The sequence below is a fragment of the Tinamus guttatus genome, unplaced genomic scaffold (genome assembly GCF_059628265.1).
Source record: "Tinamus guttatus ecotype Peru unplaced genomic scaffold, ASM5962826v1 Tinamus_guttatus_pri_ptg000116l, whole genome shotgun sequence".
Classification (NCBI taxonomy): Eukaryota; Metazoa; Chordata; class Aves; order Tinamiformes; family Tinamidae; genus Tinamus; species Tinamus guttatus.
The window spans coordinates 2,700,925-2,718,128 of record NW_028288650.1 but is presented as its reverse complement, the minus strand read 5'-3'; the positions used below and the strand labels follow the sequence as shown (position 1 = coordinate 2,718,128).

Here is a 17,204-nt window from a genome sequence, read left to right as displayed (position 1 = left end):
AGGGATCAAACCTTTGCACGTGTTTGTCTAATTCAAAATCTCATGCAAAGGAATTACCTCACATCATCACTTAAGCTCTTTAAAACAGAAGCTGCCTAGAAGATAAATGGAACCACTCCTCACCTGAAAGGCACTAGAAGCAAGCTAACCTTTAACTGCAAAAGCTACTTCATAGATAAGAGCTTTTATGGTGCAACCCCGAAGAGCATGACGCCAGGTTGCAAGGTTGCTGTGAACGTCAGCAGCTGCAGAGCACAGACTGGAACAGCTCTGAAGATGAGGAAGGGGTAGCAGAAAGGGAGCACTGCATTCCCCGAGTCCTTGGAAGGTCCCTGCTTGAGCAGAGGCTGGTGGAGAGACAACGCACGCATAACTGAGTGGCAATGTCTGCAGGACTCTCACCAAACGGTGAGGTGAGAGCTGTCATGGTCCTCCCTCGATTTCCTGCCCAATACACAGCAAAGCTTCCCCAAATAAATCTATACAGCTGCGGCCCTGGGTCCTCTTCTCTTGAGCGGGAGCCCAGGCAATGACAGGAGCCTGTGCTTGGGCAGGTACACGTTCCTCATCTCTACAGACTATAAATCCCATGAGGTGCATCACTGGGGAAGGAATGAGACATTCCCTTATTTACCAGGAGAAAACAGACGACCATCTGAGCATTTGCTGGGTCTTGCTGGGATGTCTAATCAGTAATTGTCCAAGGAAGCCTGGCTGGAGATGCCCATGTTGGTGCTGAACTGCTGTCATTAGACATGCTGGGATGCTGCACTGCTATCAACGATGACTTAGTACCACTACAGACTGAAAACACTTTTTGGAAGCACTTTTAACAGATTAGCAGCCATGTAGAAGATCAGATCAATGAGCTGAGGGCAACCTGTTGTGGACTCGGAAATACTTTTATCTAACAGACAGGAGTCTAAAGCAGCATCTACAAATGAGGTCGAAGTGGAGGAGAACATCTTGCAAAGACAGAGTGATGAAACCTGCTGCTGTGCAGCAGCCAGATGGTCTGTGAACTGGTCTGGTGCAGGGCAAGAAGACACCGTGGAGAATTTCCATGGAGAGTGCCCTGGTTTCCAGCTGGGAGCTCCTGCTGGGCTTTTATCTTAGGGGAAATAAAGCAATTTTGATGGAGCGGCGGGCTGGATGCTGTCCTCATTCCAGCTCAGGGCCACGGGTAGTGTGAGGCAGTCGAGGGAAGATTGCTGCCCATTCTGCCCCAGCACAGTGTTTGGAGAAACTGGCCCGTCAGCAGGGCTGATGTGGCTACTCAAAAGGCATCGATCTGAGGCACTTGCACTCAGATTCACATCTGAAGCACTCCCAGTGCTGCAGACAAAAATATCTCTGAACCTTGTCTTGAAAACAGTGATTAAAATGGTGAAAAATAATGGAAAGAATATATCAGTTCTCCATAACATGTGTGCGGTATATGGTGGGAACAAAAGTCCGCACGATACTTCTAAAGGCATTTGCCTCCAACTCCACTATGAGAAGGAGATTAAACTTCTCTGTGTTTTAGAGCAGGAGGAGCTACATTTTTGGAAACCTGAGAGAGAAAAAAAGAAAACAAAGAAAAAGAAAAAAACCCCCCAAAACACATGGGAGACATGGACTGGGAGCCAAAGAGAAGGGGAAGCAGCAGAGGTTAAAGAAAACTGAATTTGTGGGAAAGGGAGAAACCCTGACATATAAAAACAAAGTCAACTACAGCAAGAATTTCTAATGAAAAACAACAGGTCATCTTCAACAAGGCACAGTAGACCATAATCGAATGATACCTCTCTGAAGTAAATGAACATTGTACAAAATTACCTTCCTCAAGTAAATAATAGGCAGCAATTAATAAAACTTCAAAATTTCCAGGCAGCTTTTAGTTACCTTTATTTTGCTTCTTCATGCGGATGGTTGTCCTTTTAAATCTCACATTAATGTCATGATAAACTGGAAGGAAAAAGGAAAAAAAGAAGAATTAGAGCATAACTGTTCTTGGAGAAAAGCTTTGAGCTAGCATGTGTAAGGAGTGCACTTCTTCAGAAATCTGCACGGGAAACTAGTTTCCTCTGTTTCAAGGACTTCATTAAAGAGAAGGGTCAATCCAGGTAAAGTTCTGCAGTAGATTAAGGCTATTTACACACCTGTGACTATTACTTTAGTGTTTGCTAAACATAATCCAGATTCACATTGAAAATCTGAAGCATGCATTTAATCATTCTTATTTTGAATTGAGCTCATGTGTGATGAATTTTAGCCCTCTTCCCAGTATTTAGATTTTCTAGTAACTCAGCCTTTAACCTAAGATTTCCCCTTAGGCTTCCACACTGGATTTTCCATACAAAAGAGTTCCCATTTTAGCTTTCTCTCCGATTCATAGAGAGCCCCGGACTCATTTTTTTGGTTCAGTGTTGTTATATAAAAATTTCTTAAGAGCCTGAAATAAGTAGGTTACCCCTATGCATTAGCTCTACACATTTTAAACACGGTGGAGAAGGGAGAATGCAAGGGAGAAAAACCTCCCAATTTAATATTTTAAAAACAACAGCTCGTGTTATGAAACAGTAACACAACCTTTCTTCAAGGACTTTCCTGTAATTGTTGGTACAACCCGGAATGGAAGTGAAGAGCAAACTGCATCTTCACCCCAGATAACGGTGACTTGTTTTACACAGAGGTTGTTGGACTTGGTCCTCTGACACCATCGCTGTCTAGCTAAAATAGCCTGGGCCAAGATTTTAGATAGCAAGCTGGAGAATCAAAATGCTGCACAAAGACCATGACAATGCATTGGCCAAAGAAAGCTTTAGTTAACATCTTTTAATGGTATGCAACTAGTTGCAACTATTTCTTGATGACATATTCAGTACTTACTGAAAAGAGTCCAAGAAAAATGATAATACTTACTCGTGTGGTCTTGATAGAGTTCAATAAAATGCAAGCAGCGTATCGCTTTGTTCTTTGCCTAAGGAAGAAAGGCACAAAACATTTGTTTTCCTCTAAATTTTCTGCAAAGTATCTGGAATTTACTTTTTTTTAGTCAACTAGACAGAAAAAAAAAAAGCCAAAACCAAGTTAAGGAACCTCAAGAAAAAACGGTTAGCCACATCTAATTCTCTTAGTTTATGAACATCAAAATTTCAAAGAACTTATTTCTCCTTACAGAGTCAACATTTTAAAATGACTTCTTCTTTTAAAAAGTCTTTTTTATTCAGCAACCACTGTATGAATCCAATGATGCTACTAAGCATCACAAAGTAGATTAATGTACAAGTCATATTTTGATATCTGAAGCAGCCTTAATAGTCATTTTAACAGTCTTAATTAGCCTTAAACATTCATTACATATATATAAGAGAAAAATTCCTGCACAATTGCTGTATAAACAGACTTTACATGCTACACAGATATGAGCAATAAATAAGCAAAGGGGGACAAGAATAGCCTATAGAAAAGGAGGAAGAAATCTTTTTAAAAAAACGTAATATAATTTTTTCTTGTTCTTGCTTCCAAAATATCACAACCTGAAATCAAAATAACTGGGAAAAAAATACAAAAATCATCTGTCCCCTTTGTGTGTACACATTATATCAGAAAATAAGTGAAAAAATGAAGCATTAACAGAATCTCCTTGAGTAGCAACCTCATTATACGTACCAAGATGGAAAAATCATGCACATGGATATATTTCTACATACAGACCACAAAAAAAAGATATTGGCTATTTTCAAAAAAGCACAGCTAAGAAATGTTTGTGCTGATTTTTAATCAACATACTTTCCGCAATGCGTTCATCCTGTCACCTGCTTTTCCCATTGCAAACCCTGGAAGACAGAAAAGGGTCATTTTATTAGTGAGAAATGCATGCATCAGGCAGGACCTTGAGAAAGGCGATGGAAGGAAAAAATCACAATTAAGTTTGGTCCCTGTTATTTCTACTCCATTGCCCAGATTATACTCAGAAAATGGCTCAGAGAAAAATACATTTAATAGAAAGTAACGACTCATCCATTACAAATCCCTATCAACTGGATGCTCATCAGTAGTATGGAAAAAAAAAAAGATGAATAAGGTTTAAATTAAGACTTTTTTTGGGTGGTTGTTCTAAATAATCGAGTAACGGTGATTATTTCATCCAGAAAAAGCAATCTTCTGCAGAAGGAAGGGGAAGGAAGGGAAAGGAGGAGGGCGACGCTGCGTCTGCACAAGCAGCAGCTCCAAGGCCCGAGAGGCAAAGACGGCTGCGCTTGTGCTCACAAAATACAGACTCTGAGAACAGCATTTTTGCATTGGCAAAAAATACATGCCTGAAAACCAGAAGAAAAATCAGACACTGCAATTACAGGCTGGTACTTGAACCTCTCTGACCTGCTCTACTCATCAGGTGAGCTGTGGCAGTGACGAAGAGAGAGCAAAGTATCCTCAAAGGGTGTGCGGGGTCTGCAGGCATCGACTGACCTTGCTGAGTGAACAGGAGGCTGTTCCACCACCTGCATCGACTGTAGCCCACGGTCAGGACGGACTGACTCCGAATTGCCTGACTTCAAACAGGTGGATTTTGCTTTTGGGGGATTTTGGGTCTTTGTGACCCCTTTCTACCTCCTGACCCCGGCACAAGGGAACGCGGGAAGGCTGCACACACACACAGAGCACATTAACACAGGGTTAACGATCAAAAATGAGGCCGCCTGGGCAGCCTCAACTCAACCATTCCAAGGGCATGCGTTAAAGCGAGTCTTCAGGAATATGCTGGCATACATTTCATGGAAAAAAAGCCTTTCAGAGGAGGGGAAGACAGCCTTTTTTCAGAGCTATTTTCTTCTGCAAGAGAACCACACCTTCCTCTATCTATTCCCTCCAAACTGCGGCTACAACTGAGCTTGAGGCAAACATCTGGGCTTGCATCTTCCAAATGGATGACGCTCTGCAAATCTGCGAGCAACTGCAAATGCATGTGGCTTATTCAAGCTTCCATATGCATCCCAAAAGCAGGGGTAGCTGCTCAGCTCATAATGCAAGGGGACTGTTTACATCCAAGAAGTGAATGCTCTCGGAAGGCATATGCACCCAAAATAGACTTTTTCTCCGCTTCAGTCACGTAACAATGCAAATTTCCTGTCCTCTGCCATCAAGATAATGCATCCTATATTCCCCCATCCCGACAGATGCATATGACTGACCTGTTTGCCTCAGAACTATGCACTTTCTGGCTTTTTTTTTTTTTCTGCCAGCTGAATCTCATTTTAATTCTGCATAGCTTTCTTATTTCCAAGTCTGTTTGAGGTCTAACAGGAATTTTAATGTACATTGGTTTACATCCTCAGGAGAACATCCAGAAAACTATCTCATTTGCAGGAGAAATTTAGTGCTTCATATTCAAGGGTGCTTCTTAAATAAAATTTATCTCGCAAAAATAAAACAGGCTTTAGCTCATGGTACTTGAAAATCGAGTGAAAGATTAACACCATTTCCTAAACAACAGAACCAGAAGCATGTAAGTGCAGTACAGGGTGAGTGTGCAGATCCTTTACAAATCTTTTTATACTTGAGATCTATTAGTACTGTCTTCAATAAATTTGTCCTCACATCTTAGCCCACTGGCTCAGAATCTGAGCCAAACCTGAGCCAACTAAAAGCAAAACATGTCCTGTCAAATAACGGATGCCTAATAATTTTTGTAATTGACAGAGCGAAACGCAGGACCTCAAATGCACTCAACTGAGGGAGGAAAATTCATAAAAAAACAATAATGGGACCTGCTCCTTCTCTACATGAGAGACCCCACCAACAGGGATAACTGAATTAGTCAAGAGGGTGCAGAATTTTTCCTCAGCTCTTTACTGTGCAGGCAGCCCCTTAAGAAGCTGCAGGGCAGTGATTTTTTGGTCTCTTCATTAAGGAGCAAATCTGACCAGCTCAAAGGCTCTTCTGGCCAAGAGCCCTATGCACTTCCCTTGAAGAAAGAACCGTGCCTACTTATTGCAGCACTTTGCAAATGCCTTGGGAGGGAAGGCCATACAATACGCCTGGTCGTGTGCTCTGGCTTTGCAGTGTGTGAGCTTACAAACACGTGAAGATATTAGCTGGGAGCCCCTCTGCAAGACCAGGTCATGCGATGCTGCTGCGCTGAGCGCGCTTGGTGCTTCTACAAGTCACTTGTCCAGAACTGCTCAGCAGCAGAGCCGTGCTTAGAGCTCCCTTCCATGGGAAAAACAAAAAACAAACCAACAAAACACTCCTCTCAATCCCTCTGGGAAGTATTCTCCAGTCTTTGCTGAGAAAGACAAAAAAAAGGAAAGTCTCTATTTACTGTTTCTGTATTACGTCCTCCATAATCTCATATTTCTTTCAGTTTGTCTCATTTATTTCATGCAGGACAGTGTTTCTATGGTTAGACTTCAAATCAGTGGCTGAAGAGATCTTTATAAATAGAAAACCTACAAATGGGTCAGGATGTGGGTCACTCAAGTTACTATGGACTCAAAATGCCATGAGTCAAATTCTACTTTTCACTAGAAATCTCAATAAAATATTTACAGCAAATCTAGAAAGTGGATTTCTTATGACTGAACTTCTGTAAAATAAGGAAGCTTCTTGAAAAGACTCAGTGTAAAACTAAATATTAGGGTCTTCTCATTTTACAGATTTACTACAAATTGATACATAATAATATCTACATAATCCCTTCTGCTAAGACCTGCCACTGGCTGGTTGTAGCACTCTAGAATAAAAATTGTTTTTAATCAGAGCATAGGATATGCCCCAACCCTAATGACACATTATTACTTTTTCCATCATGTTTTATATGAAATAAAGTGTCCTGGTGAATAGGTACATAATTTGATTATAAAGCATACATTTATAGATGACTCTCAATTCTTACAGCTACTTTAATATTGCCTAGTGGAAAAAAGAGTGAATTTTCTTTTGTAAAAAGAGAATGTACAAAATATTTCTTTAAATCACCATGTCCTCTAAAGCCTTACTCCAAATAATGATTAATGTGGTACTTTTCACACACATTAACTGCACATACCTGCAGCCCCTTTTCCATTTCCAATAGCAACGACAGCACGAATTGATTTTTTTCGGCCTTCCTTTGCCTTCATACAAAATACATTTTTCACCTGCACAAAGAAATACAAAGCAGCTTGTGATGACACAGTCCAACTGTATTTTTTTCAAGAGTTAGTTTATTAACAAGGCATTAGAGGTTTGTGATGAGCCTTGCAATGCATCCTGCCTTTGTGAATGAGTATCATCTGCAGCGGGACACTGGCTTCGAGGCATTAAATATTTAAATGCTGCAAAGAATCTAAACTCAGATATGCACAAAGTTATTTCAGTGCAGTTTCTCTAACATATTCCCCTCCGTTGTGTTTATTTGCATGACAGATATCCTCTAACACCATTAGCTTCAAGTGTGATTTTAATCGCGATGGAAAACCAGACAGTAAGAAAATCAAATAAATGAAAAGTGACGTTAACGTTTCTCCCCCACCCCCTTCCATTTTAACGTATTTTAGAAGCACTCTCAGGAATTGCTCAAGGCTGTACATGGGTTAAGGCCTGGGATTCAAATCTGCTTGCAGACAGCAGAAGGCATTGATTTGTAGCTCTACTCATTACTGAGATGGCAGCTGCTAGAAAGATGACTTCATTTAAGAAAGAGGAGAAAGAAAAATGGTTTCTGGTTCCTGGAACCAGAAATGTTAACAGAAGCTCTGCAATAATTTCAAACAGAGAAAATCACTTAGGATGAAGTGAGGGGATGCAACAAAAAACAGAGAGCCAGGGGGCCGTAGGTCTGTATTCTGTAAAGCAAGGTTTGCTTCTGGCTCTCTCGAGTCTTTTCATCCCATGCTTTATAGTCTTCCCACTTTAAACGGGCTAATATATTTTAGTCTTCACACTTTAAATGGGCTAATACATCACTTGAAATCCTCTGTCTGTCTAGCTGTTGCTCTGGTTTCCTTGGCTTTGTCTATATACACACACATACACACACACACACTAACGCACACACACACACAGATGTGCATATATATTTTCTGTAACACAGTGGGTGTTACTGCATCAAGGTCTACCTTCTTGAAGCACCAGGACGATTTCTGTAAATTACCACCATAACAGTTAAATGAAACCTGGATTAAGTATTGTTTGCCCTTTTTCGACATATATAGTTCTTCAGTAAGCTAGCTTGGTTTTAACATATATTTTTAGATAGATTACCACCAAATATATGGTCATGGCTTAATCATTCTTGTTGACATTCACAATAACAGTCCACTGACTTCCCTGGATGCAGGTTAGGAATGAGGACTTCCAAAATATATACATATATATATTAATGAATATATATATTCATTAAAATAAAGATGCTCTTAATCTCAAGGTACACACATGTTCCAGAGGGTGCTTCAAAGAAATGCCAGCGCCACAGTATGCTTATTCCAAGCTATTTTTCTTCTCATGATCTTACAGCTTGCATTTAAGAGCTAAAAAGCAAGCCCGAAAATTCAAGCACGTGGGAGAACAGGTTGCTTACAGAACGCATGCAGTAATGGGGCAATATAGAAAAGGGACCGATCCGGAGCGATGGTCTCTCCGGACACATCAGGAACACCCTGTTTTTGCTCTGTGAATATGAGTGCCTCCAAGCACCAAAGCGAAAAGGTGCTCGTACAAACCCGAGACTCCCTGGGGGACTCTCCTTAAAGCTCCTTCTTCTCCCTCTCCAGAAGGTGGCAATAAGGACCTGTGCAATGGGCTGCTGCAGGGGCTGCCTTTGGATCCTGCAGGAAAGCGGGCTCCGGCTCCGGCCCCGCGTGCTCGTCGCATTCCGGAGGGGCCTCCCGAGCTCATCCCGGTGCAACCGCTCGGCTCCATCATCCCCCTCCCTGCCGCGGCACTTCCCTTCCTGCCCGGAATTCAAACACACCATTACGCTGCGAGGGAATTAATGAATCCACAATTAGTAGCTCGTCACTTTCCCAACAGCGCAACCTCCAAAGAGAGACTGCGATTAAGGCAGAATAACCCTTATTTACTAGATTTTAATCGAGACAGATTTAAAGCCTGTAGATTTTTTTTTTTAATTCCAAAACAGACGCGTGTTCAACCCTCCTCACAGCGCGCCTCACACTGCCCCCCGCAGCCACCCTGCCACACGGACAACGTCACCGCAGCGGGACGGGTGACAGGACCTCCCCCAGCTGCACCCCAGACCCCCAGGCGGCGGCAGGGCACAACGGGATGGCAGCAACACCAAGTGGCACATATAGGTTCCCACCTACGTATGTATCAGGCACGGGTGGTACTGCAGGAGAAGGCAAATCAATCTCTCTAAGACCGCTAAGATGTGACCATCTCGAGGCGCAGTGAGTTTATCCGTGGGTGAATTGGTCAGTCCGTGCTGCTGAACACCCGTACCCTCTCTCACAGCTCTCCATTGGAGTAAATGAAGCATTTCTCTCTCAGGGAATTTGATTGAGCAGCTGCAGCCTCTCAGCATGGGACACTCGGAGCTAACGATCCTGCACGTGACGGAGTTCCAGCCCCGGCGCGCGAAGCACCGACAGATGCAGCAATACCCCAATAACCTGCACTCACCTGCCCCTCGCACAGGAACACAGGGAAAGGACCACCTCCAAACTCAGCTCCACTCCAGCCAGGTGCCAATATCCGAGCCCAAATATTTTTATCATCTCTTACAGACACAGTCAGCACGACCCAGGGAAGAGAAAGCGTCCCAATAGCTCTGAAAGCCAAGCCTATAGCCACAATATCCCACAAATACATTTTAGCCAACATCTCATTTGAAGCAAATTATTGCTCAGAGAATACCACATACACCATGTAATTTTTCAGTCAAGTATGTCAAACAAGAGATCTCAGACACTGTAATTTCATGCAGCATTTCTCTTTCACAAACCTTTTTTTTTTTTTAGAAGCCATTTCCAGAAACAATGGCTGGAAAACAATTTCCAAAGCCTTACAAAAAGAAATTTAGGTTTTGGATTCTGTGCATTAAGGAACTGTATTTTTGCCACAGAAAAATATTACTGTGGTTTTAAAACACAGTTATCTGTGATGAGTTTACCAAGATTAATTCTGTGCTTTTAAAACAAACACATACTAATGGGTTTCTTGCTACTACATGGAAAATTGAAACTATGGCCCTATATTCTATTATATTAACCATCTCCTGTTGCATCTGGACAATTTATTCTTGTTTAGTGGATGCAGAACAAATGACTACAGTGGTGCAATTACCTCCTTTCTGTGTTCCTTCTCCCTGCAGATAGTTACATGTACTTTTGAAAAAATACATATAGTAAGTTGCTGACTTAGAGACACTTAAGGTCCTTTGCATCATTTTTGCACAATAAACCCTAGGTCTTTTGATTTTACTCCCTCACGCCACCATAAAAGTAGTGCTTCTTAGGCAAGAGGTTTCTGCACAGCCTGATGAAAGTCCCACACAGAATCCCAGAATGGTTCAGGTTGGAAGGGGCCTCTGGAGATCATCTGGTCCCTGTCACGTAGCATTTGGTGTCCCCAGCCCTGAACGATGCCAGGACGGAGATTCCCTGGTTTTTGCTAAGGGCTTCATTCAGAACGAGCAAACGAGCACAGGCAACACCAACTGCAAGAGCACAAACCTTCAAATGGGTGTCTGGAGGGAAAAAAAAGGGAAAAACAAACAAATGACCAGACTCACGTGGGCAGAAGCCGCCAACTTTAAGAAATTACAGGTCTTGCACAAACTCTTGGCACATGGGGACCCAGATATGAACTGCCAATACTGCAGTACTGTAAGGTATATCTGATCTCAATGCAATTCAAGTGAGCTACTGTCTGGAAGGCATTTTCCTGGAGACGACATTCAAGGATTCAGACTGATTCAAGATTCAGATGAGAGCCCACGATGGGGCTTCATTTGCTCCACAGTATCTTGACTATCAGACAAAATTAGCCTTTCTTGAAGGCTCTCATCGCTATCTTGATGAAAAATACCAGCCTCCCACTTCTCAGAATACCCACTCACACTAGTACCTGGAAATAGGCTATTTACATTGATTTATTCTGTCTAGGGAAGACCCAGATAACTAATTTTAGTATGTGAGTATTAAAAAGATCTTTTGTCCTCACTTCTTCCCTCCCTTCCCACACTCCTAGAAAGTTAAAAAAGAAAAAAATCCAGGAAAAAAAATGACAGGCAGCTCTACCTTCAACATAATAAAGAATGTGAGAGATAGTCCTGGACTAAAATAGCAACAGAAAGTGCTGTTGACACCAAAGGACCAGGGCACAGATAATACCAACAGTAAATGCTACTGTTGGTTTTATTCTCACAGAGTTGATACCCATAAATGACAACCAAGCAAAACAGCTTTACTTTGTAAGGAAATACCTACACATATTATTTCTTTCTCTTAACAAGCACAGCCTTTTGGCAGCATAATCTTACCAGAAAAGGGGCTTTTGCATTTTCGTTCATAAAACATAAAGATGGTAGCTTTTATATCCAGAGAACTGCTGGAAATCAAGACAAAAATCAGAAAAAAGAAACATCAGCTTTTCCTTTTCTGCAACTGTAATTTCCCAGCAATTGTTTTAACCTCTTGTGCTGCTGTGAATACAAGGGCAGTGGAAAACGCATACAGAAATAGCATTATGTATGCTATCTATTTAAAGTAAAAATACTAATAAGACCTGTTTATTTCAAATTCCCCACTTGTTTTCAGAAAATTATGGGATTCAATTATCTCGGGCTCATTGCTGACTTTGGACATAGAAATCGTTGCCGCTGCTAACATTTTTCTGCAAAAAAAAGCAACATTCCTACCTTCCCCATTCATATCTGTGGCAACCTTATAAAACAATATAGCCCCAGCCAGCTCCGAAAAAGCTTTTTTAGTATTCAAATATAAACCAAGCAATGAAACAGATTTACATAGTGCATGGAAGCATTGTATAGCAACCTATTTTGCATTTAATCTAATGAATTTGACGGTAAATAATTAGGCAGGCCCAGAATGGCCATCCTTAGTGAACATCTACCAGTCTGAGGTCCCGAGAAAGCAGCTGTGGTTTTACAGGAGGAAACTCCTTTTGTTATTATACTTGGGCATGGGGAACCTGACCAAAGCTGACGCTCTCCCACAGTCAGTGCCTCCACAGAGCTACCCAGGGAGACGCATCGTGGAGACCTTACCTGTGCCTGCCCAAAGGGAGGCAAAAGGAGAGGAAGATCCGTCCTGATGCTCCTGCAGGCTCCAGGCAACAACTGGCAGATCAGAGCAGGGGCCCAGTGGGACAAAAACCTTAATTCTGCCAGGAGAGAAGTTCCCTACTAATGCACTGATTTGCAAACCACAGGTCTGACTGGGCAGGGGGGTTACTCCAGCAGCTCCCTGCCCTCTCCGAGTTATTCTATAGATATATATATAGGATATCTCTCCAAGTCATTCTATAACTCAGAGATATCCTAGATATATTTCTATATAAGAAAGGGTGCAAGAAACCAGACCCTAAGCACTTGCAATCTTCTCTTTGAGAGGGCCAATGTAAAATATAACTTAATATGCAAAATAATTACTTCACAAACCCATACCTATTTCACAAAACTTCATCAAACATCATAGCACTTCCTAATGAAATCAACTTGCTTCGCATCCAACTACTGACCTACAACCAAAGCATCTAATTTATAGACTCAATCAATGAAATTTTAGATAAACACGCCAGATTTGACTGAGATATTATACATATATATATTTAGTAAAGACACTGAAATTGTGCACTTACAGTGCTGATGATTACAACATAAAACAGGACTCAGAGAAAAAAAAAAGAGAAAAAAAACAGAAAAATCTATCTCTACTTTTATGGAAAGTATGCATGGAAATCCAGTCTACAAGTTCCCTTCCAACACAGACTAATCTTAAATCTAAACATCCAAGCAGACTTTGCTATATTACTTTAAAAGTCCTTCATTTCACCCCAGAGGTTCATTTACTTAAAGGAATTTTAATAAATTGTGATTTTTTTTTTCCTAAAACTCACCAGGACAGTCTACCAGGAGTACAGTAATTCCCACTAATGATTCATCTAAGAGGAATTCAAATAAGAGAAGGCTCCTCTATCTCTCCAGTATCTCAAAGGCTATTCATTTATTAAGAAACTAAACAGAGGCACACACATACTCAAATACTCTTTTTGAACCAATCATTTTAAACCTGGGATCAATGGATTAATTTTTCACTTTAAAATAAGCCTGCATACAAAGTATATGGCACAAATCAAGACATTTTATTATTACTTACTTGAATGATTTTTGTTGCATTTATCTTTCTTACTGTAATCCTTAAATAATTACCAACTAGGAACTGGGCACGGAAACGGATTTACATATGATCAGAAAACCACCAGTGCTTTTTTAACAATGTCATCCTTAAAGGTTGTTTTTGGAAGCCCAGACACATACAGATCAGAATACATATTATGCTATATAAGTATGCAGTAGATAAAAATAACTCATCTACTGTTGCCACAAACCATCTGTGATATTAAGCGCAAATTTGCTTCTCGATCTATTTTCTATCATCTCTTATCTAGGCACCAATGACAAATCTCACAAGAATATACTAAAATATCTAACAAAACAGCAAAAACCTTGATACTGAACTCAATTTTACAGGTCTGTGTTTATGTCAGTTTAGATATAATTAACTGCAGTTAAGTGGAATCATTTTGAATTTCTATTAGTGCTGCAAACTCAGAGATGGGATAAGTGACCATAACAAAAGGACATACAGAACATTAAGTATGAACAGACAGTTAAGATCAGGTCTTTTGAAAATATACGTTCTCTTAAGATTTAGACTGAAGCTCATTAAAGGAAGAAATCTCATTACATTAACTTTCAAGTGCCTTTAATTGAATCTGTTCTTAGTAGCGTACACACTACTATTTTACACATTCTGTTGAGTTTGAAACCTCCAATTTGATCTTAAACATAATTTAATTTTAAAATAGTGATCATAACCAAAGACTAAAATAGCTTTGACGAGATAACAGAAAGGACCCTGTATATATTCTTGACCTGGCACAAAGGGCTAAACTAAAAGTGGAAGAAGAAAAAAAATCAAAACGAAATAAATGATCAGGACTTAAATTCAGGACAAAATATGACCCTGGCAGGTCTACCCGCTTAGGTTCAAAGACAATTGACACAAAATTTGGAAAGGAAAACGCTTTTCATTTGCGAGGGTGCACTCATTGCCCTAGGGAGTAGATGCTGCAGCGTGATCTTGCCCCAAGATCACTGCCAGCGAGAGGAGGCCTCCGAGGCAGCGTTTGCCTGGTGCTGTCCCAGGGGAAGCAGTACCAGAGGATGGAGCATGAACTCTGCGATGGGGAGATCCGTGCACTGCCGGGAAGAGGGGGCTCTGGGAACGACGAGAAGGGAGGGCTCAGGCAGCGCATCCTTGGGAGGCTCCTTTCTGCCAAGCGCCGTTCTTGGTGTGTCTCATGTCCCTTGGACTAGATGATCTCTAGAGGTCCCTTCCAACCTCAAACATTCATAGAATCATAGAATGGTTAAGGTTGGAAGGGACCTCTAGAGATCATCTAGTCCAACCCCCCTGCACACGCAGGGTCACCTAGAGCACGTGGCACAGGGCTGCGTCCAAGCGGGTTTGGAAGATCTCCAGAGAAGGAGACTCCACAACCTCTCTGGACAGCCTGTTCCAGTGCTCTGTCACCCTCACTGTCAAGTGAGGGTGACATTTTTCCTTAAGTTCCTGTGGAACTTTTGGTGCTTCAGTTTGTGGCCATTACCTCTAGTCCTATTGGTGGCCACCAGTGCAAAGAGGCCGGCACCATCCTCCTCACTGCCTCCCTTGAGGTACTTACAGACACTGATTAGATCCCCTCTCAGCCTTCTCTTCTCCAGGCTGAACAGGCCCAGCTCCCTCAGCCTCTCCTCATAGGGCAGATGTTCCAGGCCCCTGATCATCCTTGTAGCCCTGCGCTGGACTCTCTCCAGCAGCTCCATGTCCCTCTTGTACTGTGGGGCCCAGAACTCGATTCTGTGATTACAAATAGAAAACAGTCCAACTACTGTAGACTAAATCCACGGGCCATTACAGGCCATTCCCATCTAGTGCTAGGGAGGAAAGCACGGCTCCACGCTGCTACATACCCTGTTCACTCAGAGAGGAACACAGACCCAGGTTTGCTTCACAACAGCCTCAGCTGACTATCCCTTGGGAGTCTGCTGTATACATTTCCAGGTAAATCTGCCCTAATGTTAGTAATTACACTACGTACAAAGTAAAACCAGAGGAAGTGAGGAAGCGAACCAAAACATCTACAGGTCAAATGAAGCAGACCTGAAAAGTCATACAGCAACATGCCCTCAAGCAGCACTTTTAAAACCAAAGAATTGCAGAAAGATAGTCTAGGTTACTGATTTTGCCTCCTTACTGCATTCTTGACAGCTTTATCTAACCTGCTTTTGAAATCCTCCAGTGATAGAGCTCCCGGGCGCTCCCAGGTCTAGTGTTCAGCTTTCCCTATGCCTCTTTTCCTTCATGTCTAAAGCCAAGTTTCCCGTGCTCACGTAAGCGGATGGACTCTCAACTTCTCCTCTCAGCAAAATGCAGGAAGAGGGTGGTTAAGGACAAACAGAATTTGCTCATTTATCAGAAGAGAACAGAAACCTCAGACACTTTCTGGAATAGTGCTCTCAGTTTCACTCGGATTTTCTTTTGTTCTTCTTTTAACTTTCAGATAAGGAGGGGTTGTAAATCAGGCTCTCCCGTTTAATGAAATGTTTCTCATAATCTCTCTCCCTCAACTCAAACAAGCCTTCGAGTCGCTTGAAATAACTCACTTTCCAGTGAGCTGTGCTTGTACACACTTTAAGATTGATCACAGTTATATTAACTTTGCTATTACTCCTGCATCCTATACACACTATTTATTAGTTACCCAAAGCAATTTTAGAGATGTTTGATTTTAACTCCAGCTACATCTTCCACGTGTGCCCACGTGACGTCTTTCAATGACAGTAAAGGATAGGCTCCTATTACCACATCAAATACAACAGGGACACTTTCAAAAGCTGGTGAAAATACGTTCCCATTTCAACGTTTGCTCTGTGGAAATCACATCACAAGGATCGACAGGACGATTTCAAGCAAAAGGCAATGGGCCATCGTTTTTAAAAGCAGTGACGCAAGCAGTGACAGGGAGAAGAGAGACTGTGAAAAACAAAGCAGAAAAAAAATGCGCCAAGTGCCACTTGCCTCTATATCAGAAATGCACTTCACAGGTTGCAGTTTCCACATTTCTCCCTACACCTCTAGAGAAGATCCACCAAAAGGGCATTTTTACTAAGGGATGGTATTTCCCTGTCTGGAAGTATCTGCTGCTTTCTGAGGAGACAGTGATGCTGCTTTCCAGTCTCTTCTGCACAACCCGTAACCCACTCCTAAATCCTCTGCAGCCTTGTGTTGCAATGGGCCCTGAAAAGCTCTGATTTATGGTCAAGGGACTGCTTCATTTTTTCCCGAGGCCTTTCTCCAAAATAGGAGGTGTTTGGCCATGCTCCAAGAGCAATACACCCAGACATAAGGTCTGGCATAAGAATCAGCGCTTGGCACCTGCAGCCCTCTTAGAGATATGCACTGCAAAAAAAGAGGTACAGTTCCAAAGACGAAAATCTCAATATGAGATTTTGACTCTGACCATAATGCAAAATCTCGAGGCAGAATAACTGTTTTCAAGTGCGTCCTGCTAATAAAGAAAATGGCATCCCTTGCCAGATTTGTCAGACGTGATTTGTTTTCTGAAAAGTACTTGCATGAAGAAAAAGCAACTCTTCCGGCACAATGACGGCACTTAATAAGATATATGAGCACGTAACAGGAGAGACAGAGAAGGATCATGATTCCTAAAAGGGCATCGCTTGGGAGCTCTGGCAGGGGAGCACAACACAACGCGCTTGTGGGCAAAACTAAGCCGAGATTCAAACACATGGAGAGTGGAACGAAGACTTTTCCCAGACATACCCTTTATCACAGAGACACAGGTACAACACAAGGCTTCTAAAAACACAGGTGATATTTCACAGAAGTGCTTAACTAAAAGAACTACAGTAATGACAAGTGATGTGATCAACGGCTACCCAT

General features: G+C 41.8%; 1 protein-coding gene across 1 annotated transcript in view; it reads right to left on the bottom strand.

The window, feature by feature from the left end:
* The window catches only part of MRPS5 (mitochondrial ribosomal protein S5), a 48,927-nt gene that overhangs the window by 5,636 nt on the left and 26,087 nt on the right, over positions 1-17,204 (bottom strand). Inside the window, exons 6-9 of the mRNA XM_088521294.1 lie at positions 7,037-7,127; positions 3,778-3,824; positions 2,908-2,965; positions 1,888-1,950 (exon numbers count right to left, since the gene is read on the bottom strand). Coding sequence (XP_088377420.1) covers positions 1,888-1,950; positions 2,908-2,965; positions 3,778-3,824; positions 7,037-7,127 — 259 coding nt within the window. The remainder of the gene's footprint in view (positions 1-1,887; positions 1,951-2,907; positions 2,966-3,777; positions 3,825-7,036; positions 7,128-17,204) is intronic.